The following is a 26,008-nucleotide window of genomic DNA, read 5'->3' as shown; positions in this document are numbered from 1 at the left end:
AGTATGATTAAATATTAGAAATTTTAATGAAACATTATCATTTTTAACGTTAAAGGTATTTCCCCAAAAAAATTTTCTATTTTCACTTTTCATCTACACCTCCCTCTCTCTTAGTCTGGAGTCTGGAACTTCTTCCTTCTTCCTCAGACATAGTTGAGAGAGGAGAGAGAAAGACAAGCTTACAAGCACTGCTGACAGTGAGAGTCACCGAGTTCTTCATTTCATACATAACAGAGGTATACATACAAACTCTCCTTTCCCGCATCATTATATATATATATATATATATGTATATGTACTATTCATTTGTGTGGTTATTAATTTGTAAAATGGCTTCTTTCTTCATTCCCAGTTGCTGCTTCATCGTTTTGCTTCTCTTTTGGGGGTTCAAAGTTTGAATCTTTTTGCTTTCTCTCTATTTGTTGGCGTTACAGTGTGATTCAGGTCATTTTTCACAAATATATTTACCATTTTTTGCATCAAATTATGGTGATTTAGTTGAATTTGCCAGTCACTCACTCCAGTATAATGCATTGAGGGTTAGTAATTTTAATTAGGGTTCTTTTGGATGTGTCAGTTACAGCTTAAAGAAGTTCAGTACCCATGCCGCCAATGCCGAAGAAAAATCGAAAGATGGCGGCTGATGCCTGCCGTGCAATGAAGGAGTTTGGCATTTCGGAAGTTCGAACGAGGGCGGGGGTTAAGGAACTTCTGAAATTGTATGAGAACAACTGGGAGCTTATTGTGGAGGACAATCACAGAGTGCTGCTTGAGTTTTTATTGGAAGGTGACACTGACAAGAACAAGGAAGAGGAAGAGGAAGAGGCAGAGGCAGAGGCAGACGAAGAGGTAGTATTGTTTTCCTTATCGAATTTTGTCATGGGATGTTTGGCTTGTTGAATGCTTGTTATTATTATTAGATTTTGTCTTTAATTACTCTCATCTTGTATATATGTCATAGGAGGGAACTATGAAAATGTTTCAACTAAATCATTTCTTTTTTCGCGCTTCATTTCTACGTATACGTTATGCTTATGCTTGGTCCTCATGCTTCATTCATTAGATAGTGGAACAAAAGGGCAAAGGAGTTTCGATATGTGAATCAAAGGTGAGTACTTTTTGATTCGTGGTTGTGAAGTTTCATGTCATGGAGCTCTCGTTGACAATGCAGACGGCATTTATAGACATTATAGTTCTTTTTCTTTTCCCACTTGCATGCTTATATTCTAGTGTTTTCGTGTTTCATATAATTTTGTGCCAGGCTGTGAAACGTAAGAACAAAGCAGCTCCATCTCATGGTAAAACTGAAGATGTTCAACTTCCAATCAAGAGATATTGCACAAGGCAACAGACAAAACAAGCATTGTCCCCTTTGAAATGCGCCACACCTTGCCTCGTAGAAACTCCATCAAAAATGGCACATCAGAATGAGGATTCTGAGGAATCTGAAGACTCTCAACCACTAGTGAGAAGAAGTCGCCGGAGACTCCAAGAAGGAGAGGTTTTGGACAGTGGGAATAACTTCAGTCCTGTACGTAATCGCAATACACAGCTGGAAGAAAGTCTCAATATGATGTGTGAAGATAGTTTTTCAGATTTTGATGACGGTGGCTTGAAGTTCTTGGAAGTGAAATCATCCACTGTGGACAGTAGAGGAGCTGTTTTAGATTTGTCGCTGTTTGATGTTGAATCATCTCCTCCAAAGCGAGAGCTCGAAATGTCTTTGATTTGTCACCCTTCTCTACATTCTGATTTCGATTTTCCACATTCTGATGAAGCTCTAGAATTATTGGAAGAGACATGCATGAAATCATATGGGGTCAGAGAATGCTTAGTGGAGACAGGATTTGATTCCACTTTTGATGAAAGTACAATTTCCAGAGATGTAGCAGAGTTAAAGAATTCTGATGCACAAGATGTTCTTGAATCTCATTATCAAGGCAATGATTGCAATACTCTTAAGTTCCCCGAGCGAATTATTTGTATTTCAGAATCTTATCAAGGTCGTTCCCCATATACCCAAGCATATAGCTTTTGGCTCTTTTAATGATCTTCACCGCTTAATTGGTTTTTCAAGTACGGATATTGAGAGCATCTGTGGTGAATCGGCAAAGAGATTAGTGATTTTCCAAGGCCAGAAATCTCCAAAATTACGCAAGTTGGAGGAGGCTGCTCATGACTACCATTCTTCCATTGGAGTTATAAAATCCGGTGTTTATATTGAAGACATAACTAGAGGTGAGGAGAGAGTGAAAATTTCCTTGGAGGATGGAAAAAATGTTGAAGATCTGCCAAACTTTCTTTACATCCGTCAGAGTTTAGTTTATAAGAATGCCTCTGTGAAATTTTCACTTGGTCGTATGTCTCATGACAGTTGCTATTCACGTTGTTTTGGGGATTGTCTGACATCGCCCATGCCTTGTGTCTGTGCTTCTGAAACTGGGGGTCAGTTTGCTTACACACCAGGAGGATTGGTCAAAGAGAAGTTTCTGGAAAAATGTATAGCCTTGAAGCGGGAACCTATACAACACCACTGCTTCTATTGTAGAGAGTGCCCTCTCGAAAAGTCTAAGTACGAGAAGAGTTCTGTGGCATGCAAAGGCCATTTGTTACATAAATTTATTAAGGAGTGCTGGCATACATGTGGATGCAATAAGAACTGTGGAAACCGGATTGTTCAGCAAGGCATCAGCGGGAAGTTGCAGGTTAGGTTATTCTCTGTAACTTTCAGTTGTCAGTTGTAACCCTAGTTAATAACATAGCTAGAGCTAAATCAGTTTTAAATGCTAGAGTCATTTGAGTGGTTGTTTATATGTTCCAGGTATTTTTGACACCCGAAGGGAAAGGATGGGGTCTTCGAACACTGGAGGACTTGCCAAGAGGAACTTTTGTTTGTGAGTATGTTGGAGAGATATTAACCAACACAGAACTAAATGAGCGAAATGTGCCAAGTACTGGTAAGAAGCATGCATACTACACAGTGCCACTAGATGCGGGCTGGGGTATGAAGGGTGTCTTGAAAGACGAAGAGGCACTTTGCTTGGACGCTACTGTTTATGGAAATGTTGCAAGATTTATCAATCACAGGTGAACATTCATACTCTATATACACAGGACACTTCCTCCTCCCCCTTCCGCCAACGTTGAACTTTTTTGTTATAATAATTATTGTTTGGTGTTTCTTTTCTTGCTTTTCAAGTTTGCTTTTCGCCGCAGGGGATGAACCAATATTCTATTTCTGCTGATGTTAAAAATATTTCTGCCTCTTACTGGATATATCTACTTGCACTATTACGGGCGAAGTAATTTTAGCTTAATATAGACACATTTATATACATTTATAGGAAGAAATCTGATGCACTTGATCAACAACGATGATAACAGTTGCTGTTCCTTTACGTTGTTTCCAGTTTCTTTATCCTCTGCTGTTCCTTTACGTGGTTTTCAGTTTCTTTATCCTCAACTCAGTTCAGGTTACCCTTTTCTGCCAAAGTTAACCGGTTACATAACAGGACTCCCCTACAAATATCTTGGGCATGAACATGAAATCTTTTCTGTGGACTGCCCAGTTTCTTTTTTCTGTCGTAGATTGCGTGCAAACTTAAAGTTCCGCTATCGTCCAGTGACTAATCTGTTGTACAAACAAAAAAAAATTCAAACTTTATCCTGCAATATAAATATCTGAAATATTGGACGAATGTGTGGCATTCAATAAACTAAATGAATGGTAATTAATACGATCATGGACAAGAATCATTCATCTCAGAATGTATTATAATTTCTTTATTGAAACACCATGTTTCTCATTCAAGCTGTCTCAGCGTCAGTCGAGTATATATATACCTGAACGGTTTTTATTCTTCAGTATCTTGATTGTATAGTAATAGTACATTTATTGTTCAGGTGTTCTGATGCTACCTTGGTTGAGATTCCTGTTGAAGTGGAGACCCCGGATCGTCACTATTATCATGTATGATTTCTAAAAAATTAATGACCTCGTCCTTTCAATCTTGTTTTTACGACTAGAACTAGTCAATGCATTTCTTCATACGGATACAGTAAACACAAGCTTACTTGATGTTTTTCCTTCTTGCAGCTTGCCCTTTTCACAACAAGAAACATTGCTGCTATGGAGGAGCTCACTTGGGTAAGAGGGGTTCACCAATACATGTTATTAGTGTTTGTTTGGTATCAAGGTCCAGCTTTCATATGTCTCTGTTGTTGCAGGACTATGGCATTGACTTTTGTGAGTGTGATCATCCCATGAATGCGTTTCAATGTCTCTGTGGGAGCCCACTCTGCCGTGATCGTAAGGAGTCCAAGGGTGACGTGCAGCTACGCACTTACGGTCGACGAAGACGATGCAGAGTGTAGTTTCAAGCACAATATGTCATCTCATACTATAAAATAGTTACCATGCTTTTTGATTAAATTACTAATTTGGTAATGAATTCTGCTGTTGTAATGGAAAAATCCCTCAAGCAGAACGTCGTGAACTTTTGCGGACATGACAACAGATTGAATTCTTGTGTTTTGGTGCCTTCAATTGACTTTCTCAAAGCCAAGTGTTATTGGTTTGATCTGGAAAAAGGGAATTTGTGGTGGTGGGGTTGGTGGAGAGGGATGGGAGAGCATCCGCGGGCGGATTCCTCCGTTTGCTCCTCAGCCTCAGAGGTATTTGCAGCCGTTTCCAGCCGTTGCTCTCCACCCAAGGGCAGGTTCTTACGCTTCACTCGCCTATCCGCCTTACGTCTTACTTTTACTGCTATATTGGTAGTTACTTCACTTTGCTAACATAAAACAGATACTGGATTTGCCTATTAACGATAGTGTTACATTGACTGAGGGCGAAGCCACGGATTGGAGGGAGGGAAGCAACGAAGAAAAATGGGAGAGAAGCAAGGTGGAGGCAATGAAGAAAGAAGAAAATAAGGCAACGAAGAAAAAGATTAAGAAAAAGAACTAAAGATGAACATGATAAGATCACATCCACCACCATACTCATTTTGGTCATTTTATACATTCACTACTGTTTTATATAAAAATCTACCAAATACTTAACACATTGGTTTACAACTAGAGTTTACCAAGCACCTTATTGCTTCATTTTACAATTGTTTATTCTCACAACAAAGCATAAGTAGTTCTTCTAAAAACACAGCAATACTGAACGAGGCCCAAGTAGCCAAACGGATCATTTATACATAAACGATTACAATCAAATTCAAAACATTTGATCTATAGAACATAAGGAATGAGAGCCTTAACATTTTTGGGAAAATCTTCAAACTTGGACACATACCATCTTCTCGTCATGTAGCTCCTGGCGATCAAGTATAACGTTGAACCTATGGTGAAGGAGAATCCATAGAGAGTTTGAGAAATAAGAGCAACCCCTACAAATCCTATGATTTCAAAGAGATAGTGAGGGCATATAATGATTCCAAACAAACCACCCTTGGGAATCTTATATTCCTTGTCACCCTTTAACCTCCTCATTCTCGAAAGAAGGCAATGATGGTAGAAATTGCCAGAAATCCCCAGTATAAACAGCAGACAGCCAAGGTACTTCAAATCGATTGATGGCTCTGGAAGCCCTTTCGTTAAGGATTGAGCATAAGTCACGCTTGCAGTACACACACCATAACTAAGAGAGATGATAACCGCGCTATCAAGGATCATTCCTCCGCTGTACTTGTGAACAAAAAGAACCTAGAAAACACGAAAGACCATATTTTCCGTGACTTGAATAATAGTTGAAATTATTGTTAATGATACCAACCATAGTTAAAAGCTAAAACTTCTTCCCTGGAGGATAGAGCTGAATAGTCCTAGCTACCAGGTTTTACTAGTTTACATGCAACAATAAAATATCAGACTCGTTTTAGGTAGGGATTTTCATGCATAAGCCCTTTATAACATCACATTTTAGAAAGAAAGAAAAAAACACTTCAAACTCAATACTTTTGAGCAAACCCCAACTTACATACAGCTTACATTGGAACACAAAAGGAATTTCATAACCAAGAAACAATTAGAGCATGACAAAGTGATTTTTTATGAAGGTTTTCGTTTCTCCAATTGAGCTGTTGAAGTGTTTTTCTACGAACCTTCTAGTTCTCGGGGTTTTTTTTTATTTATTTACTAATATAGCTAGAGGAGACTATATACTCAAAAAATCATCAAATGAGCTTGTGCATTTCTTGGCCATATCTGGAAAGAGAAAAATAAAGGGGAAGGGGGGGGAAGTAGTACTAGTACCTCTAAAATCCTTTTCAAAAAGTGAATTGTCAGAGCCGAAGACAGCAACAGCATTCTGATATCCTCTTGAGGATAAATCACAAAGGATGCTACAGCTGCAAGAAATGCCGGAGTATAAGCTATCAGCATGCCTGTTCTACTAGATAGTTTGATTTCCTTTACAGCGAAGGTTTTAGAACCGGAATTCCAGAACTTGGAATAGTGTAAGTGCTTTTCTCTTAGCTCCAAGAACCCATACACAGCTAATATTGTGAAGCTAATCACTGACATTGATGTGACGAAAAGAGAAGAAAGTTGTGGGAAAATGTATGTCGTTGGCATAGTGGCCACCGTGATTAGTCTTTCGTTTCTCCCTTTATTTCCCTCTCTGCCTCAGATTTCTGCAATAACCACAGATATATAGGCTGTAAGGAAATATCAACACCAGTAGATAATCTTAATTCCATAAGAAATAAGAACATAAATAATATCCTAAATATTATTCTGCATCATTTCAATAGCCAAAACCTATCCTCCGAAATGAAAGGTAACCATAAAAGCATAGCAGAACTTGATTGATTACTGCAAAATAATAATAATAATAATAATAATAGTTATGCTTTATGTTACCATGTAACTCCTTTGCATCGATTTTATGTCTCGACAAATTTTTCGTATCGAATATTCAACATTTCCTCTAAATGCTCCCAATAGACTAACTATAGGCTGCATGTAAATGCAACATATCAAACTGTATAACCAGAGAACAAGAGATGAAGGAACCAAAACTTCTCCTTATAAGAACAAGATACAAGCACACTGCCACACTTGATGCGAATTGTGTCATCCCTGATTTACTTCTTTTGGACAATTCAATGACCATAAGTATTTTGTGTATTAGAAGAGAGAGTTGATTTTCACACACCAATTTTAACCTCTCACACATCCCTCTTTAGCTTGTCCCTCATTTTTCTAATTAGAGACGTTTTGTATATGAAAATTAGACGCTCTAAAGTTAAAAAAGTTGATCTTTTTGCAAAAGATTCATCTATGCATATATATGGTCTTGCTACTTTAAGGATGCCCTTAATTCTAAGACCATCTGAATAACGAATTTCAACAATTAAAACCGTCTACGCTTAGTTCCTCATTCAAGGTTCATCATTGCATGCAAAAAATCATCTATATATGTAACGGAGGATCCATTAACGCACATATTGGGTCCGGGAACCCTACGGAAGCTGGAAAAAATGGTTCGTATGGTCCTACAAGAATCCTATGAGATCCAACATGGCATACCGAGACTCAACGGAGCTATGTACAGATGATAGCTGGTGTCTTTTGATAAAAAATTAAAAAAAAAAGACCTGGAGGTGCCAACAAAATGTCGACAGGCCCACCAAGTGTTCGATGAAATGCCTCAACTGAACTACTGCACGGTATGCCATGTTGTAATGTTCACATCTAAAATAAGTTTTGAACTCTTACGCTAGTGTCGTGCAGAACACCGAAGTTCGCACAAAAACCGAAGTTTGCATATCGTTAGCTATAGAATAAACCAACACCAATTTTTTCGAATTTCTGGAACCCTAAAAATTAATATTTGCAAACTAAAAAACAATACAGCGGCTGCGGGGTTTTTCTGAGAGGGAGAGAAGAAGTGAGCAAAATATGAAAATTAAGATGATTTGAAATGAATATTAGAAGATATAAATTACATGATTCAGGCGCAATGGAGTGAAAGCCTACCAATTAACCAATGAACTGGTATCAGTAAAATCAACATATAAAGTAAGAGAGAGAGAGAGAGAGAGAGAGAGAGAGAAGTTCACACCGATGGCTACAGAGGACCGTCTGAGTTGTGGTGGTGGTGGTAGATCGCGCCAAAACAACAGTTCTTATATTGGGAGGCAGAGACGTGTTGGAAATAGAACGGACGACTTTTGCTAATTTTTGTTCACATCGTGGTGTGTTCTCTCGTGTCTTTTTTTTCTTTTCTTTTTTTTAAGTTCATAGCTGACTATAAATTTGCTTCTACACCATTAGAGAGTTTCTAACCAAGATCTTCAATTTTTAACTTTAAAGAAATTTTGTAATCCGTCGTTTACCAGTGGATCACGTATCTTTCTCCATCAACATGTTGGGCGTTGCTGGTATAAAATACTGAGACATGTAATATTTAAAACATTGTGGGTCTCCCCGACGGCAGGCAACTGTAGCTTTCGCGATCTGCGTGTAGTCTCTTTAGAACAATGACACATGGCTTAGTGGGGACAGGATTTGATTCCACTTCTATTGTTACAACGCAAATACTGAGACCAGGAACAAAAAAGAACAATGACACGTGACCCATGACCCATGACATAAAGTTTGAGCGGCTCATAAGGGAAAGTCCTTTTAGCCATTAATATCTGACATTCACATAATTCCGCATTTTAATCTTTAAGATTTAAAATTAATAGAAGTAACCATTGATTTTGTCCATCATTAATTGTCACATCCCGGCCCGGGCCCCCACCACAACCCGGACCTGATCCATCACCGTAGCACGATATTGTCCGCTTTGGGCCCCGATCACGCCCTCACGGTTTTGTTTCTGGGAACTCACACGAGAACTTCCCGATGGGTCACCCATCCTGGGAATGCTCTCATGCGCTACTCGCTTAACTTCGGAGTTCCCATGGAACCCGAAGCCAGTAAGCTCCCAAAATGCCTCGTGCTAGGTAAGGATGGGAATATACATTTAAGGATCACTCCCCTGGGCGATGTGGGATGTTACAATCCACCCTCCTTAATTGTCACATCCTGGCCCGGGCCCTCACCACAACCCGGGCCCACTCCACCACCGTAGCACGATATTGTCCGCTTTGGGCCCCAACCACGCCCTCACGGTTTTGTTTCTAGGAACTCACACGAGAACTTCCCGATGGGTCACCCATCTTGGGAATGCTCTCATGCGCTACTCGCTTAACTTCGGAGTTCCCATGGAACCCGAAGCCAGTGAGCTCCCAAAAGGCCTCGTGCTAGGTAGGGATGAGAATATACATTTAAGGATCACTCCCCTGGGCGATGTGGGATGTTACAATCCACCCTCCTTAATTGTCACATCCCGGCCCGGGCCCCCACCACAACCCGGGCCCACTCCACCACCGTAGCATGATATTGTCCGCTTTGGGCCCCAACCATGCCCTCACAGTTTTGTTTCTGGGAACTCACACGAGAACTTCCCGATGGGTCACCCATCATGGGAATGCTCTCATGCGCTACTCGCTTAACTTCGGAGTTCCCATGGAACCCGAAGCCAGTGAGCTCCCAAAAGGCCTCGTGCTAGGTAGGGATGTGAATATACATTTAAGGATCACTCCCCTGGGCGATGTGGGATGTTACATTAATCATGTTGATCATTCCACAAAAAATCTCCCTTAAATAAGGCTAAAATAACAAAAATACCCTCAATTCGGATGTTTAGGTGGACATTTTAAGTCGAGATGTGTCAGTTTGGTATTTGAGATTAAAACTCATATTGGGTTTGGTTAGAGGTGTGGCCATCCAAACCAAACTCAATAAATGTTCGGGTTTAGTTTCACATACTTTTCCAATAACATCCTGCCCAATTGAGTTTACAAATTGTTAATTAAATTATCAATATCTTTTTAAACTCAAATTTAATACTTAAACTACCCTCATAAACCCAATTTAATATGGAAATTTATCTTTAGACCCATTTAGAAAACAAAAACGATAAATCACTGTTCTGCAATTCATTCAAAGTGTGCTTTATCTGAATTGGATTTCCATTGTTCTTATCCCATTGCCGCTTCATAAACAAGACCTATTCAAACTCGCTCGCACTCCCATTGCCACAGTAATTAAACTCTCTATAACTCAAAATCATTTTATAAATACACGTAGTAGTAATAATAATTATACAAAGACAGAAGTTACATAGAATGGGTTCTTTTGTCTGGTTTGTAATGTTTATTAAGCCCAAATGCTTAAGCCAGTATTTGGGCTATAGTATCGTGGGTTCTTCTGAAAAATAATTGTTGTTGAGTGGCATTTCCTTGAATATATCCATTATGATTGCTCGCACAATTCCTGTTCCCTCTTACCAGAAAGGAGAAGCTTTTTAACTAGCTGGTGAATCCATACATTAATCTAATAAGATGATTAGCTCACCATCAAGTCAATCCTTATTCGTCGTTCGATCTTAATTTAACGGTGAAGAAAAAAGTACAGTAACAAAGTTAGATAATCATTTGTCGTTGCATTAAGATAGAACAGTGAGTGACCACAATTTCTTTAGACCATGAAATCTAAGAGAACAAGACTAGTAGTAGGACATTCTTACCATATGAATCTCAAATTTCAAACTTTGCACGCAGAAGAAGGCAAGAAACAGTATCATTGAAACCATATTCTGTCCAAATGCAATCCAACAGTAAATATGAATAGAACTTGAATCGGGAATCACAACTATGCCAAAATTTACATAATCCTGTAATACGCAATTCCACAGTAAGTATCAACGAAGGGAGGCACATTCGTCGATAATTTGACTGACCTTATCTATATTCTTACATGTGTACAAACTATACAAATCGTGCATGGTATGACACGAACATATATACGACGAGGGCTTAGGCAATTGTTATAATGGGATGAGTCTAAGATTTTGATTAATAATAATGTACAACTTCACTAGCATTGTGCTATGTATGTACAACGGAATATCTTAGGTATCAAATGATTGATAGTGAACAAACTTAGGGATTACTTTTATTGAGTTCAAATCTCAGCGATCAAATTGATGAGTTCTACAAATCTCATGGATCATTTTAGATAAAAAGCCTAAAAAACATGAAAAATTGATGCAATGCCATTAATGTAGTCTGGTGGCTAGTTCAAATTCGATATAATACTTCCTAGTAACTTGATTTCTTCCAAGCGGTGTTTTAATTAGGAATTGTGCTTTCATTTAGTAATGGTCCTTTACTTTGCTATAGTGGGCTAGGAACTTGGCTTTGCAGTTATAATGGTTGCTGGCTAAGCTCTCTTAGTACTCAGAATGAGAAGTCAGAACATCAGAGACAGCAGGGGATTTGAATTTTGAAGTTTATGTAATTGTTCTTCTATCTATTGAAAATGAATCTCACATTGATGAGAAGATAGACCGTGCATGAGCTTATAAGTAAGTTGAACCACTCCTTATATTGACAATTGGTTTTATAGTAGAACCTCAACTTTATTCGTGGTATCAAAGCAAGTTGTCCCACGTGTAAAGCTAAACAGCCACACATGCTCCACATGATATCAAAGCAAGTTGTCCACATGTTAGGCTTACGTGAGGGTGCGTGTTGAAAACGAATTACTCTTGCGTGATGGTGCATGTTGAGAATAAATTCTACATTAATGGAAAGATAGAACAATTCCACATTTAATGGGAAGATGAAACCTCAACTTTCTTCACTGTCAAAGTCTAAGTAAACTAAAATAGCTTCGGCATCATTGTTTGGTAATGAATGATTGTGATGTTGCTTTGGTTTCGGGGTGCCCCGACCCTTTCAACGATCAAATTTTCATGGTTTTTGGTTTGGATTTGAGATTGAACTCCAACCTGTCACATTTCACTTGTAAGTGGAAAGGGTGAAGTTTGACTTATATAAAATGCAAGCAGAATTCAATGTTTACGTGGGGTTCGATATCTAGTTATAGTTGATACGTTGTGTGAAATCGCTGACCTCAATTTTCAGTCTTTAGTCGTTGTTTGACCCATAAAACTCCAAAACGATGCCGAAATTCGTGTCATGTTTTTGGACGGAAAGGCTTTCGGCGTCGACCAAAACGATCGATGGCGCACGTTCACATTTTCAAACAAATGGATGCTGAGTTTGAAACTGTTTGATTTGATGATTTAAACTAGATTTTGACAGATTCGATTTGATTTGATTGGATTGGTTGATCGGCTACAAAAAGAGACAATAATCTTTTTGCCATAAAGCAAGTGATGAGGCTTAATCTAATATTTCTTATAATGCCACATGAGTCGCATTGACTCACATGTCACTGACAATCTCTCAAGTATTCTTTTTTTTATTTTTTATTTTTTTAAACAAAACATATTTTACGCTAACAAGGAGGAAATCGGCTTAATTTTATAATGAGTTAGATATAATGTAATTCAAATTTGTATTTGACGATAATCGAACTTAAGATCTCTCACTTACAAGTGAAGATATATATCAAATGACTTAGATATTGAATTTTATACAACAATAAAATGAGACATCCAATCAATGAATTAGAGACTAAATTATAGAATTAGTGCCTCACCTTTAACATTAGTTTAGATTTTTCTCCCTAAATTAAAAATTCGTTAATTAAAGTTCCTAAATTTCACCAAATGTGGAGAATTCTTATAATAATAAAAAATAATAAAAAAAGATTTCAACAGAAAATTTAATAGACGGACTGATGTTGTACTCTAAATAAATTTCAAGAATCTAAAGGCTCGTTTGGATGTGCTTTAAAATGATTGAAAACGCTTTTAAAGAAAATGTTTTTGTGTTCCCAAAGCACTTGAAATGCTTTCTGCAAGAAGCACCAGTTATGGGCTTCTTCCATGAAGCACTTTAAGTGTTTTTTTTTTCCTTCAGAATTACTTGCATTTTTACTAAAAATTGGTTCCAAAAACATTTTCACCAAAAGCACTTTCAGTCATTTTAAAAGCACATTTAAACGAGCTCTAAATGAACAAATTTTCAGTTTAGGGACTAAATCTAAACTAGTTTAAACTGTAAAGACTAATTCTATAATTTGCTCTTATAAAAACTGAACCACCAGTCTGAAGCTTGAGATACAAAATATACGCCGTGGCTCAATTGCATCTGGACAGCCACAACTAACTATGCGCATATAAATACACCGAAAACATGGTTACATGGAAACAATTTATATACCCCCTACCTAAAACTAAACAAGATGTAGGCCTATGAATAAAACATCTAGCTACAACTAAACCGAATTTCTTCATCGAACGTCATCGCTCCTCAATCTCTGGTGCCACCTTTCGTACAATGAAAACTTTGATACGGTTATTGGGTTCGAAGCTTTGGCGAAGGCAACTTCAAAGCAGATGAAATGACTCGTTTATATACTTCGCATCTGAATGAACCTCTCTGTTTTCAACACAGAATCATGGTATAGTCACCAATTATAACACTTGTACCAAGAAGGAACAAATCCATTTCTCCCAAAATTTACTTCATACAGAATCAGTACAATTAAGTACAAAACAGTATGTAAATGCTAAGTTGCTAAAGTATCCTAGTGTGGTTTTGAAGATATCAAGATCGTCTGAAAGGTACAAAAACGCTGAGGAGCTGCAGCAGCACAAAGACACTCAGGTTAGACTCGTAGAGGGGTGAGCACTCATAGAGGCTCCTAGGTACTAATAATGACCGCAACCAACCTAGCCAGCAATGATACTCCAGACTAAGCCTGGGTAGGTTGTAAGACCAACCACCATCCTTGATTCTCACATTATTGGGTTGTGAATCAAGGTCTCGACACTGAGAGTTGACCACATCCTTTTATTTTACTTTTATTTTTTATTTTTTGAACTTCAAGCTTCAACGGAAATCTTTACCCTTCAACCATTAGAAAATTTCAGCATCAAAGAGAGAGATGGAAGCTTGAGAGCAGATAATAGTTTCTACAGCAGTTAGATGTCATAGCAGAATACTCCACCTTCCTAGTTCCCTGAGAGTGCAAATACGAGAGACGGGATTGGAATCCCTGTGTTACTAGGGAGCTATAGACAGTTTGATTTTGAATTACTTGATCTTTGGGTATTCACAAAAGAACCTATGTATAAAACACCGGGGAACTTTTATAAAGTTTTGTAGAGTATTGTGCTGTCTATTTACTTCTGCAGTTCATGCATGACCAATGGAGATTTATCTAAGCGATTATCACAAGGTGTTTGTTGTAAGGTTTTGGGTGAACCAAGAACCTATTTGACATTGTGGATTTGCACAGGCCACGCAAGGTTGGAAAGAAACATTGTAATGTTTAGGTTTCGGTTGTAAGGTTAACTTATATTGCGTGCTTCTCCTATTTGAAGGGTTTAGGTATACAGATACAAAAAAGGATTAAATGTCAATTTTTCTAGATATGTTGGTAGTACGGATGTAAGAAATAGATATAAAAAGTACTCTCCAATCAACATGTAACAAAATAGTAAAAAGGGAAAGGGACAGAACAACACCTCAAGAGAAATGGAAACTACAACGCATCAAAATAATTCATTCAATAATTTCGTATTCTAAGACCAAAGTAGTACAGCAAATAGTATGCTTACATTTGTCATAGCTGCTAAGCCATTGATCTCAACATGGAACCTAGTGTATCTCTGGAAACTTGAAACTTGACCTCCGTTTCTCCAGAAGTTGTCTTTGTATCTTGAAGCTGAGAAACCACAATAATGTCCATTGAACACTTGGGCAGACAAATTTAAGGAAAACAGAATAATTTCGTATAAAATCGGATTACTTAACGATATCATAAATGTTGACCACATATGGCCCGTTTGGTGAACTGGATTATGCTTAATCCAGCTAGACCCACCCTAAATATAACAGAATTATGAACCTCATAAAAAATCTGAGATAACACCCAGGACATATCAGCTTTTGACCCAAAAAAAATGACCCTTTCAGCTTCAGCACAGCGCAGCCATCAAATCCCTGATGACTGTTGTCGCCTCCTGCTGCTTCCAGCCAGAAAATAGCTTAACATTTCCTACCTTGACACCCCATTGGCATATCCTTTTACACCCAAAAGTCTGTCTTTCCCGATCCTTTTACCGACAGGAAATCCTTATTCTGGAAGCCCAAAATCTTACCTACAAGCTACAGCACAATTCCTACAACTTAACTTTGTTGAACTAAACCCACAAATTATTTTGCAGGTTACTCACTATTATACTTTCCCACCATAAACCTATATTGGCCGCTTAATCCAGAAATCTTTAGTTCTATACCATTCAACAACCTATACTGACAGCAGATAGCCCAATTCTCTGGAAATCAGAGCCGTCTTACATTTGACAACTCTGTGTCACAAGTCGAACTGTGATGCCAATCCAATTGTAAAACTAGGGTGAAAGCCTAGAAATTTAATTGTCATTACCTTAACACAAAGAAAAAACTGTTAAAAGATCTCAGCAAACTGAACTTCCTCAGAAAATTTGATGGGAGAGGGGCCGAAACTTTGAGTTTTCATACCTTCAAATTGATGACAGCAACTCTGTTGGCTGGTGCAGAGAGCTGCTGACTGACATAGGCCATCAATCTTAACATAGGCTCTAGTGTAACCCTTGTTAGCCTAAATTGTACCTCTTTCTCCCCTGCAGGATTTTTCCCATAATCTTGTAGCTACAGTTGAAGTAAAAGAAATTAGAACAAGAAGCCAAGTAGGGTACATGACAAGGAACTAGCAACACAAATAGGCTACGTCAGTGACCAAATTCAGCAAGCATAAGTTATTTGAAAATACAGTGAAAAGAATAATTAAATGGGTTCAACACAAATAGCACGAATATTTAAATGGTTTTCACAAGATGATAAATCACTTCCGCACTAAAGTAGAATTTGGTTAACGAAAAAGTTATCACCTAAAATGGGTCAAAATCCTATATCTTTAGAGAACATATTCCAAAATAAGACTCCAGACCTCAGGTATAAAGGAAACATTTTTCTTTACGACAGCAATCTTTTTCCCACCTCTTGTAGAGCACTCATTGCTGCATTGTAAGTCTCTACAGCAACTGCCCCTTCCTCTGCATACTTAATGGCTTCCCGACATAAATTGTTAAAGCGCATGGCCAATGTCTCAATACCTTGCAGATCTGAACTCTGTTCATCTAGTCCAACACAGGATTTAGCATTTCTTGTCCATCGCTTCAATATGTAATGTGATGGAAGGGTAAGAACATTTGTTACTGTGAAGACAGTTAAAATATGTCTACACAGGATGCCTGAATATTCAAACATTTGACAGCTGCAGCTTGCTTTTATTCCGGAGAAATTTAATATGACTATATACGCCTTGTCATCATGTTCATATTTTGCAACCCTGTATTTACGGACTATCCCATCACCCTCAATCTTATTTGCAGTATAAACAAAAGTTTCAACCAATTCCTCTTGAAACTTTGCAAAAACTTTTTTGGTATACAAGTTAGCTGCCTGCTGTTCCATTGGTGAAGGTGTCTTCAGTACAGGAGCAGTGCATATTGTATCATAATCTGCTTCTATTTCTTTTTCTAATGAATGCTCAAGAGCCCTTTCATACTGCTTAAATAACAGAGGTATACTTGTCTGTTGATTCACATAGCCATCGGAAAAAAATACTAACACCTTGGTTTGAGGAAATTGCAGCACAGAAAGTTCCATGAACATAGACCGGGGCCCATTGCTTTCGAGCATTATACACAGCCTGTAGCCAGTCGTTTCTCAGTAGATCGTACCTATCAAGAAGGGATGCCCATGATGATTCGAAATCCTCAATTGTCTCTGAAAAGTTGATGCAACTATATATCTCTCCGTAGAAGGAAGGATGACCAAGATATATAAGAGCCACTCTTTCATGACCTTCTCTTAAAATATGCCACTTGCATATACCGCATTTCTGGAAATACCTGAGCAACTGCTACTTTTATGGCTCTGTCTTGGTCTGTAGTTATAGAGACAGGAGGCCGTTCATTCATGGCAGAAAGCCATGTCCAAAACAGCCATGTAAAGGAAGACTCAGATTCATCTAGAAGTAATGCACAACCAAACAATTTACACCAGTGAAAGAAGCAAAGGGGACTTGGTAATGATTGGGTCGATACATTGTATCAAAAATTACAGCACCAATAAAACAAATATATCATTCCTTTAGCTCTGACTGTGAAGTAATGTACAACCAAACAAGACCTTCTGGCCATGATTGGGTCGATACTTGGTAATGATTTACACCAGTGAGAGTTTTCTGAAATATATGAACAAGTATATCATTCCTTTAGCTCTGACTGTGAAGAGTTCCTCAAGGTTACGCCCGCTGAAGCAACAATAAAACAAGCTGATTAATTATACAATATATATATATGAACTAAAGCTAATTATTATATAAAGGAGAAATTAGATTGTTTATAAGTTGAACACAAAATAGCAATGGTACGACCAACTTCCACTGTTTCCCGATAGAAAAGTGGTGTTTTGCATACATGCAATTGCAAAGAACGTTGGTCTTTTGTGCTATGATAGCTCTATTCTTGGAACATAAGTAACTGCTACGTTTCTTCCCATTACCTGCAACATTTGGAAGAACAGAAGAAAGCATAGATTCAGAACATTCATGTATGGCACTCGGAAAATTAAACAGTTTGTAGCTTGATCTTCGTATGTGCTGCACACGAGGAACTATATACATTTCAGCGAGCGAAGACATCCATACTGTTATTAAAACAATCAAGAAAGCGTCAATCTATCCTGATTCATCATTACTTCACAAAGTTTTCAAATAATAGATTAACCTCCACTATTCCTAGATCATATTTTATATGCACCAAGTGTATGTCTGGTTAATTTTCAGAGTTTCGGACTATAGTTGTCAGTACCGAGAAAAGTATACCTACGTGATGAAACATGTGAGTTTACTACTCGGTTTCAAGGGCGGCAATTTCGTATCTGACTTCTTCCAAATGCTCATTTATAGCGGTTACAGCATCCTGCACCCCTCTAATGGCTTCCTTGAGATCATTATCATACTGGGCATTCGCTTCTGCCTCTTCAGTTCCGGCAGCTTCTGTTATCTCGTGGAGATGCACGCATTCATGCTCCATTGGTCTGTTAAATCTGCAATTTTCATGACTCACCAGACGCTCTGAGGGTCTTCCAGCCCTCTTCAACACCTGAATTGTCACCGTCTTTAAAACAAACAAACAACCAGTATACTTCATGTCAGAAAACAATGGAGCCAAATCTTGCAACAAACAACATAAGTACACACATTGCTCACAGTAGCAGAAGTGCACCAAAGATTGTTCCTTTTTCTTCATTTCTATCTATACAAGAAATATTAGAGGAGGGGAATTCGCACACAAGACCTTGAGTAATTGTTCTTAACCGCTTGAGCTACGAGCCCTTTACGTGGATCATGGGGTTCTTTATCTAGTTGTTCTATAAGGCTATAAGGCTATAAGCATCTAATTAACTTGCTACCAACAAAGCAAAGCCTTGCCAAATTATTTGAGCGGCAATTATGCATGATAATATGAATTAAACAGAAAATTAAATTAAATTAAACAAAACTGGAAGGATATGACGAGTTAAATTACCAAATTCAGTTTCTGCTTCTCGTGGGTCTGAACAGCTCTGAGGAGATGGGCTAAATCAATCCGGGAGAAATCGGGATCGTTGAGGAACAGCGATTCGATCCGAAGAACTTGCTTCGAGCACTCGTTGAATTCGAGCGTCACCTCACTGCAAACTTGCTGGTACGCCAACTCCGCATCTACTCCCGAAGGGCGGCGACGACTCCATATACTCCCCAATCCCTCGTTTGAGCTTGGCGTAGGCCTCCGCCCTCCGCTGCTGAATTCCGAGGAACTCGCGGAGCAAAGCGACGGTTTTTGTTTTAGATGCCACACTTTCTTCTTCCATTGGGTCTGTGATTGATACCTTCTTGTCAAATTCTTCCATGCTCGGATCGGATAGTTCTTCCTCCTCCCTTCTGTCTTCCACCGCCACCAGGCCCGATGGAATACTCACTTTTATTCACTAACCCCTAAAACTCAAGACATCTGAACCCCATTTTGCAACGCGGAATGCACTCAAATGAGAAATGCTAAGAAGAAAGACTCTTGAGATGCCACGCCACTTTATACTGTCCGCTGGTATTACTATTGGGTGGAATAAAATCCCGAAATTTCCAAACCGAACCGTTCGGTACCCGATCCCAAAAAATTTATGCTTTCTTTCGATAACCCCGTCCCGAACCGAAAATTAGATTATAATAATTTATAATCAAATTATATTATTAAATATACAATTGTAATTATTATAGGTGGTTAGATTTGGTTGAGATTTAATCTCAATCATTCATTTATAATTAAAACTCTCTTGAGTCACTTGTCTTCATTCTGATTCTCTCTCCACTTTTCTTCGCTCTTCCCCGCCCAAACCCAAATCTCTCTCTCTCGACTAGCCTCCTCCTCAGTACTCCATACACTTTGATTCTCTCTCTCTCTCTCAAGTCTAAATTGGACCAAGTCTCTCGGTCTCGGTTTCACCGTCGCAGATCCTCGCCTGGAATTCTTACGACGAGACGCCACGTTCATGGAGAGGCGTCGTTAGGGCGCCGCCGCTGACAATTTCTTGGACGCGAATTATTTTCTTCTGTGGTTGATTTTTAGGTTTGTGAAAATTTGGGATTTCTGAAATTTTGATTGTTTCTGGAATTGTATTTCTGCAATTGTCATTTGCAACATCTTAAAGATTTCCCCCAAATTCAAAGAATTGATTCTTGCCAGTGTTGCTAAAGATACCTATGTCAAAGGTGTGTGAAAGTCTTTTTGTTTTCCTTATTTACAACTCGCATACATCCATGTGTATGTCTTCGGTTGCATGAGGATGTAAGCAATCAGTGGCAGGGAAGAAAAAGTTGGTAACGCTAATGCCATAATGTACACAATATTTGATGATGCTGAAGACATTTGAACTTGATATCTAATAGGATAGCAAGGGTCTTTCATATCCCAAGCGGTTAACATGGCTTAGTTATGAACTCCAAGTCTGGTGTTTGAAGGCAGAGAACATTTTGAAGACATCTCGTAAAATTAAAAACTCATGGAGGGCTTTTTGACTACTGTCGCTTCTTTTTCTGAGAGATGGAGGGCCGAACGATTTGAGTTAGCGTGAGAAGGAAGACGGCAGCAGTGACTAGCCCCCTCCATCCTCCCGGATGGCAGTTATTGCCTCTGGCACTCGCTGCTGCAATTTTGTGATCAAGATCGCTCTGTTGCTCTTCTTCTTTGTCTGAAAAACATACAAATAACAGAAAATTTTGAGAAAACTTAAATGAAATGAATACGGGCAGACCCCTAAGTGCTTTAATGGAGCATAATTTACCTGAGTCCATGATGAGGGTATTCAACCATTTCGGCCTACAAAAATCAGTATTTTTCATTTCTGCTTCACTGAACCAGCAAAATTCGTATTCTCCTGATACATTCTCCAGCGGTGACAAATCCCCACCGATGACAAATGGATCATTAGGATCTGGAGTGGTGTTGTGTTGGGTACTCATCTTGTCTTGGTGCTCTTGCACAAGCTCCACACCAAATTCCTTTACCCGAATTAACTGATCACGTACCATCGTCATTACGGAAACAACCACTTCATCTCCACATTCTAATATTATTGTTTGATTGTCCATTTTCCAATGGCTCAACCATGTCACATCTTCTCCTCTCCCTCCTGGACCACGGCAGAATCTTGGGCCATAGAGCCACTTCAGACCCTTACTCTTGTTACTCACTTCAATACTCATTGATGGATCAGGACCATAAGCCCAAATCCAACTCTCCTCGCTTGCATAGGTAGCAAAGATGTTCAAGCCCCGAATTTTGTGACTTGCAAGAAAAGGCACAATAAAAGAAATTGAGGACTTGGTACTTTTATAGTTGAACCGGCCAGGAACCTCATTCCCAGCAAAATATGTGCTGTATATACCTTGTTGATGCAGTCCCTGTGTACATGGCACGGAATCGACTATATTAGGCAACTCTTTCCGATGAGAGAGAGAGAGAGAGAGAGAGAGAGAGAGAGGCACCTGAACGGGACTCCAAATCCAATCAACATGTTTAAATTTTTGCAAGCCGAAACATTTCCTCATTTCCAAGTTGTGCAAGCTGAAAAGTTTCATTATTTCCACATCAACTTTGCCAATAGGTTCTAACTTGTGATAGTACTCCCACTCAATTACATTGCGGTTCTCACCATTGTGGTTCTCACCCACATAGGTCAATGCTCTCAACTCATTGGCTTGATATGTTACAGTTTTTAACGATATGCAACCACGTACATTAAGCCATCCAATTTTCGGCAACCCCACAAGTGATTCGAGCCTCTTACATCTCAAAAATGAGAGATCACAGAGCTCCCTCAAACCTTTGATGAAAACAGGTAGGCTAGAAATTGGATTATCATCTAAATATAGATCTTGCAACGAGGATAGATTACTTAAATCTGTATCAAAGGCATCATCAGAAAGATTGCACCTACTAAGGTTTAACCTTACTAAAGAACATGGCAAATAAGTCAAGATACTCGAACTTGTACCAGGCCGTAATTCACTTAGAATACCATCTGTTTCGAGAACTTTCACAGATTCCATCTTCTTCATCATCTCATCAAGATTTGAGCAACCAGATAAATTGAGTGTTTCAAGTGATTTTAGCATGCACATGTTAGGAAGCATCCTAAGATTCTTGCAATCCTCCATATTCAAGTACACAAGTCCCTCTAGGTTTCCAATGGATTCATGAACATCAAGCAGGCTTTTGCAATCTACAAGAATCAATTCCTCTAGATTGGGGCAGTATGAGAAGTCCATGGTTTGACTAAGGCCATGAGAATGGCTCACATCAAGGATCTTCAATGAAGGAAGAAACTGCAGGAAAAAAAATTAAAATAAAGAAAAAAAAAAAGAGAAATAATATTTGAGGGAGTTAATTCTAACATATGCAATTAGTCAACGAATCAAAACTTAAAAAAGCAAAAGAAGGAAAATGAATTGAGATGCGTAGAGTAACATACTTTTGTTCCTTTGTAGACTTGTGTCAAGCTACTATATTGCATTTCAAGAACAATTAGGCACTCTAAAGGAAAATCAATGGGTATAGAATCCAAAGGAAATTCAGGCCAACACAACCATCTTAATCCTGTAGGGAAATTTGCGTAACATCCCTCTAGCCGTACACGTCTAAGATGGAGTAGTTGTAATTTGTGCATCCTTTCAAATGCATTGGTTTCAAAGACTGTCTCATTTGTGTTTATTGGACTGTTTGCAGGATGCCAATGCATGTCCAGGACAAGACCTTGGATTGTTTGTGTACCCTAAAGAAAAAAAGGGAACAACATTAATATGGATAATTTTCACAAGAAGAGAAAAACATATATATATATCTAAAAGGCATGTTTCTACGTACAGTCTTTTCCCTCAGTACTCGGAAGGAATCCTTACGACGCCAAAGTCTACTACGTTTCTCAGGCTCTTCTGATTCTAGGCGAACTATTTCTCTTCCCATATCACGAATCAGATCGTGCATGGTTACCTTGTCGTGTTTATCAATTTTCACCAAGCATCTATCAATGAGATTTTGAATGCCAACAGTTGTATAGAAATCACATCCATCTAGTATTCTAACAATGTATTTTTTGTCCCTTCCTATTAGGAAACAAGCAATGTGGAGGAATAATTTCCGATCATGGTCATCTTGTAAACTGTCATAGCTTATTCTTAGTTTATTCATGATTTCGCCATTAGGAATAACTTGTAGCTTCTCCAATGCACTTTCCCACACACCCATACTTTCGCCTAACAGAGAAGAACCCAAAACTTGAAGAGCTAATGGAAGTCCTCCAGTATACCGCACTAGCTTTTTTGAATATTCCATGTAACCTTCAGGGGGATGGTCCTGGCCAAACGCATGCCAGCTTAAGAGCTCCAACGATTCATCGTAATCCAAAGTTTCAACTCCGTGGACCTTAGTAACTTGATGTGCCTTTAGCAACCTTTCACGCCTTGTTGTTATGATTATTTTACTTCCGGGATAAAACCGATCTTTCATCAGTAGTACTGCATCTAATTGCTCCTTATGGTCTACATCATCAAGAACAAGAAGAACTCTTCTAGAGCTTATGGCTCTTACAATCTTAATTATTCCTTCACTGACGTTGTGCACTTTCTCCTCCTTCCCCTTCAAAATATCGTAAAGAAGTTGCATTTGAATTTGAACTAACCCGTTCGGTTGACTTGCTGTTTCTCTGATATTTTCAACAAAGCTGCTCCCTTCAAAACTTGTAAAATTTGAATTGTAAACATATTTAGCAATTGTTGTCTTCCCTATTCCAGACATCCCATGCACAACAACTATACCGACATCAGTTGATCCATCTTGTAACCATAAATTGATGTGTTTGACTCGAGATTGGATTCCAATCAAGTTGGATTCAACAGCCAAGGGTGTGCGAAGTAGCTTGTCACCAATCACCTTAACAATTTTTGTGATAAACTTTGACTCGTACCTACGAATTTGCAAAAAAATGAAATATAAATCAAACATGTTGTCTACCTAAGAAAGTTACAAAGGTAACAACCGGAAGGAGGATAAACTTACACATTATTTTGACAGCACAACTTAATTAGCTAAAAATAAAAATGAAACTTTGTTGACAACATGAAACAAGGGAAAACGAAATTATGAAAGTTATTATATGCACTTTTGGTAAAAGAATTATTGTATACACAGAGGATTCGAACTAAGAGGGGATTCGAACTCGACACGTGTAGAACACATGGGTTTAGAGAGATAAGAACAAATTGTTCAGAAAAAGGAAGGCAAAGCAAATTTTTGGTTAAAAATAAATTAACCTTCCAATATTGACGCTAGAAAGATAAAAAGGGCAAATGAAAGTTACCCATCAGCTTGATTTGATAAGACCATCCCTGCTAGATCAGCAAGCTCTGCAAGTGCCTCCCTCCATCCCCGCACCTTATTCGGCGACTGATTTTTCTCGTGTCTTGCAAATGCTTTTCCGATGCTTCCCGTCTGCTTCCTCGCATGGGATGGATCGACATCGTAGAAGACTGGTAATACTACATGGTCCGAGGTAGTCCTCTTGCGTTCAAGGATCATGACAAGCTCATCAAGGCACCATCTGGATGACGCGTAATCTTTCGAAAACACGACAACAGACGCTCGTGATTGCCGGATTGCTTTCTGTAGTCCTGGCTTGATATCTTCTCCTCTCTCAAGTTCGTCGTCATCTCGGAAGGTGAGAAATCCTGCGTTGTTCAAGGCTGTATAGAGGTGGTCAGTAAAAGTCCTGCGAGTGTCTTCGCCTCTGAAACTCAAGAAAACATCGTAACGATAACCCCAATGAGTGTTGGAATCAGAAGATGTTCCTTGAGCTGCTCTCACAAGCGCCATAGTTTACGATCGATGAACAAACAAAAAACAAAATAATGCTATGGTTTCTGTGGGTTGAGAGGTAGAAGAAGAGGGTGAGATTGACAGATCTGAGAGCGGGATGGAGATGGATCCATTTTTTTTTTTTTTATAATCTTTTTCAGAGTTAACAGTGTTAAACTAGAGTTAGTAGCTGACTGGTGTCAAACTCTAAGAATGGCCACAGGGAGGTCACAGAGGCTTTTCGGTGCAGAAAATTCCAACTCCTAATTAGTTGGGTCATTCCTATCTACTTCCTGGAAAAATTGCAAATGAAAACGCGTCTGATCTTTTTGTAATTGACTCGTTTTCGTCAAAGCAAAATTCGTTGGGTCGTGTTAGTCAAAGCGATTATTATTAATTGTGGGGTTTTAGTCAAGCAACGCGTCTTAAAGCAATTCTAATAGAAATATCAAAAAATAAATGTCAAATGTTAATTTGATGATTGATGTGGTAATGTTATATATTTCCTTTTATTTTTTTTAATCGATATGATTTTTTTGTTATAAATGATATTTTTATAACTCATTTTAAAAAGAAACCCATTAAAATAAATTTTCAAGATGGTGCATTAATAGATTTACACAGTAAAATAATTAAAAATTATTTAACATCACTTTTTCTCGTACCTCACCTCGGGTAACGGTGTTACAGTGAATCCTGATTTCTTGTGTTTACAGAGAAAAGATAACTTTAACAGTAAAAAAACACAAATCATTCACAGTAATTCATTGCCTTTCTAGTTCAAACAAAACAGTAAGTAAAGTAACATTCAGTTCAGATATCATTTCAAAACAAAACAAAAAAAGGATCAAACGAAGCAAAGAAAAACGTGTGAAATAATTAAATAAATAAACAAAAATCTCACCTGGTTTCATCGAGCCTCAATTTTGGGACTGGGAATTGAAGTGCCATTGTCGCTTCAATTTCCTGAAAGTGTTGGAAATTAGGGTTTGCCAATTTGGGGCCAAGTAACTGTAAAAGTATAAGAGGGTAGAGCTCCAATTGTTTGTGTTAAAAGAGTAGCCGAGTTTAAGTGCATAAAGCATAAGCCCCAAACCAAAAACCCAGAAAAAGAAAGAGGGTTTTGTCATCCTCGTCACTGCACTCTCTGTCTCTGCCTATATCAAAACTACCCTTTTCTTTTTTTCTTTTCGGTTGACATTTTCACTCTCCATTTGGTAATTATAACGTGTAAGAGAACATTTTATAATTACATATATATCAAATTCGTAATTTAGGAAATAATTCAAATTTAAGTATGATTACATGGAACGGTCCACGGTTACGTAATATTTTTGTTTAATAATACATTATTATGTGCAGTTTGTCTATACGTGATAATGTATTATTGAATCAAAATGTCATATACTGGTGAACCTATTCTTATAAGTTACTCTTCAAATTAAGACCCTTCTTGACAAAAAAATAAAATAAATAAATAAAAAAGCAAGTGACCACGCAACTTGTTTATCTTGGCAATTTTAG

At 38.3% G+C, this 26,008-nt stretch overlaps 4 protein-coding genes and 1 pseudogene across 8 annotated transcripts; 1 reads left to right on the top strand and 4 right to left on the bottom strand.

Annotated features, from left to right (window-relative positions):
* The first annotated feature begins 98 nt into the window (after positions 1 to 98).
* On the top strand, positions 99 to 4,514 carry LOC103946224 (probable inactive histone-lysine N-methyltransferase SUVR2). The gene is given in 9 exon segments (XM_048572776.1): positions 99 to 236; positions 578 to 849; positions 1,064 to 1,108; positions 1,262 to 1,957; positions 1,959 to 2,705; positions 2,822 to 3,087; positions 3,904 to 3,970; positions 4,097 to 4,147; positions 4,228 to 4,514. Coding segments are annotated over 8 exon segments (2,265 nt in total). The 5' UTR covers positions 99 to 236; positions 578 to 603; the 3' UTR covers positions 4,375 to 4,514.
* A 435-nt stretch (positions 4,515 to 4,949) lies between these two features.
* LOC103946139 (very-long-chain enoyl-CoA reductase) lies at positions 4,950 to 8,248 on the bottom strand. Of its 3 annotated transcripts, none has more exons than XM_009356772.3 (3): positions 8,075 to 8,248; positions 6,262 to 6,641; positions 4,950 to 5,712 (listed from the first exon to the last, which is right to left on the bottom strand). In XM_009356772.3, the coding sequence occupies exons 2-3, from the start codon at positions 6,580 to 6,582 to the stop codon at positions 5,239 to 5,241; spliced, it is 795 nt and encodes a 264-aa protein (XP_009355047.2). In that variant the 5' UTR covers positions 6,583 to 6,641; positions 8,075 to 8,248; the 3' UTR covers positions 4,950 to 5,238. The 3 variants fall into 3 exon arrangements, with proteins under 3 accessions (XP_009355047.2, XP_009355050.2, XP_048428735.1); XM_009356775.3 differs by lacking the exon at positions 8,075 to 8,248 and adding an exon at positions 7,959 to 7,983; XM_048572778.1 differs by lacking the exon at positions 8,075 to 8,248 and adding an exon at positions 7,729 to 7,919.
* Positions 8,249 to 13,047: 4,799 nt separating this feature from the next.
* LOC103946141 (protein FAR1-RELATED SEQUENCE 3) lies at positions 13,048 to 17,708 on the bottom strand. Of its 3 annotated transcripts, none has more exons than XM_048572729.1 (5): positions 17,513 to 17,708; positions 16,026 to 17,346; positions 15,528 to 15,677; positions 14,603 to 14,709; positions 13,048 to 13,418 (listed from the first exon to the last, which is right to left on the bottom strand). In XM_048572729.1, the coding sequence occupies exons 2-4, from the start codon at positions 16,728 to 16,730 to the stop codon at positions 14,617 to 14,619; spliced, it is 948 nt and encodes a 315-aa protein (XP_048428686.1). In that variant the 5' UTR covers positions 16,731 to 17,346; positions 17,513 to 17,708; the 3' UTR covers positions 13,048 to 13,418; positions 14,603 to 14,616. The 3 variants fall into 3 exon arrangements, with proteins under 3 accessions (XP_048428686.1, XP_048428687.1, XP_048428688.1); XM_048572730.1 differs by having other exon boundaries at positions 17,598 to 17,708; XM_048572731.1 differs by having other exon boundaries at positions 13,343 to 14,001.
* Positions 17,416 to 19,162, bottom strand: LOC103942535 (annotated as a pseudogene).
* A 771-nt stretch (positions 19,163 to 19,933) lies between these two features.
* On the bottom strand, positions 19,934 to 24,799 carry LOC103942536 (disease resistance protein RUN1). Its single transcript, XM_048572727.1, has 6 exons — positions 23,991 to 24,799; positions 22,499 to 23,597; positions 22,107 to 22,406; positions 21,121 to 21,960; positions 20,418 to 21,036; positions 19,934 to 20,324 (listed from the first exon to the last, which is right to left on the bottom strand). The coding sequence occupies exons 1-6, from the start codon at positions 24,500 to 24,502 to the stop codon at positions 20,152 to 20,154; spliced, it is 3,543 nt and encodes a 1,180-aa protein (XP_048428684.1). The 5' UTR covers positions 24,503 to 24,799; the 3' UTR covers positions 19,934 to 20,151.
* Positions 24,800 to 26,008: the final 1,209 nt, after the last annotated feature.

Source organism: the organism of the source record quoted next, unplaced genomic scaffold (genome assembly GCF_019419815.1).
Source record: "Pyrus x bretschneideri cultivar Hongxiangsu unplaced genomic scaffold, Pyrus_bretschneideri_v1 Contig62, whole genome shotgun sequence".
NCBI lineage: Eukaryota > Viridiplantae > Streptophyta > Magnoliopsida > Rosales > Rosaceae > Pyrus > Pyrus x bretschneideri.
The sequence above is the reverse complement of the archived record's forward strand: the minus strand, read 5'-3'. Positions and strand labels throughout refer to the sequence as shown.

What these genes read in the sequence shown, in the direction of transcription:
- LOC103946139 (XM_009356772.3), bottom strand. Translation starts at nt 6,582, where the DNA reads ATGCCAACGACATACATTTTCCCACAACTTTCTTCTCTTTTCGTCACA. An exon ending in TTTTGAAAAGGATTTTAGAG is followed by an intron (nt 5,713 to 6,261) that starts GTACTAGTACTA and finishes CGTGTTTTCTAG; the next exon opens with GTTCTTTTTGTTCACAAGTA.
- LOC103946141 (XM_048572729.1), bottom strand. Translation starts at nt 16,730, where the DNA reads ATGCTCGAAAGCAATGGGCCCCGGTCTATGTTCATGGAACTTTCTGTG. An exon ending in CAATGAGTGCTCTACAAGAG is followed by an intron (nt 15,678 to 16,025) that starts GTGGGAAAAAGA and finishes CTTCAACTGTAG; the next exon opens with CTACAAGATTATGGGAAAAA. An exon ending in TTGCTGTCATCAATTTGAAG is followed by an intron (nt 14,710 to 15,527) that starts GTATGAAAACTC and finishes GTGGTTTCTCAG; the next exon opens with CTTCAAGATACAAAGACAAC.
- LOC103942536 (XM_048572727.1), bottom strand. Translation starts at nt 24,502, where the DNA reads ATGGCGCTTGTGAGAGCAGCTCAAGGAACATCTTCTGATTCCAACACT. An exon ending in GAGTACTGAGGGAAAAGACT is followed by an intron (nt 22,407 to 22,498) that starts GTACGTAGAAAC and finishes TTTTTTCTTTAG; the next exon opens with GGTACACAAACAATCCAAGG. An exon ending in TACCCTCATCATGGACTCAG is followed by an intron (nt 20,325 to 20,417) that starts GTAAATTATGCT and finishes TATGTTTTTCAG; the next exon opens with ACAAAGAAGAAGAGCAACAG.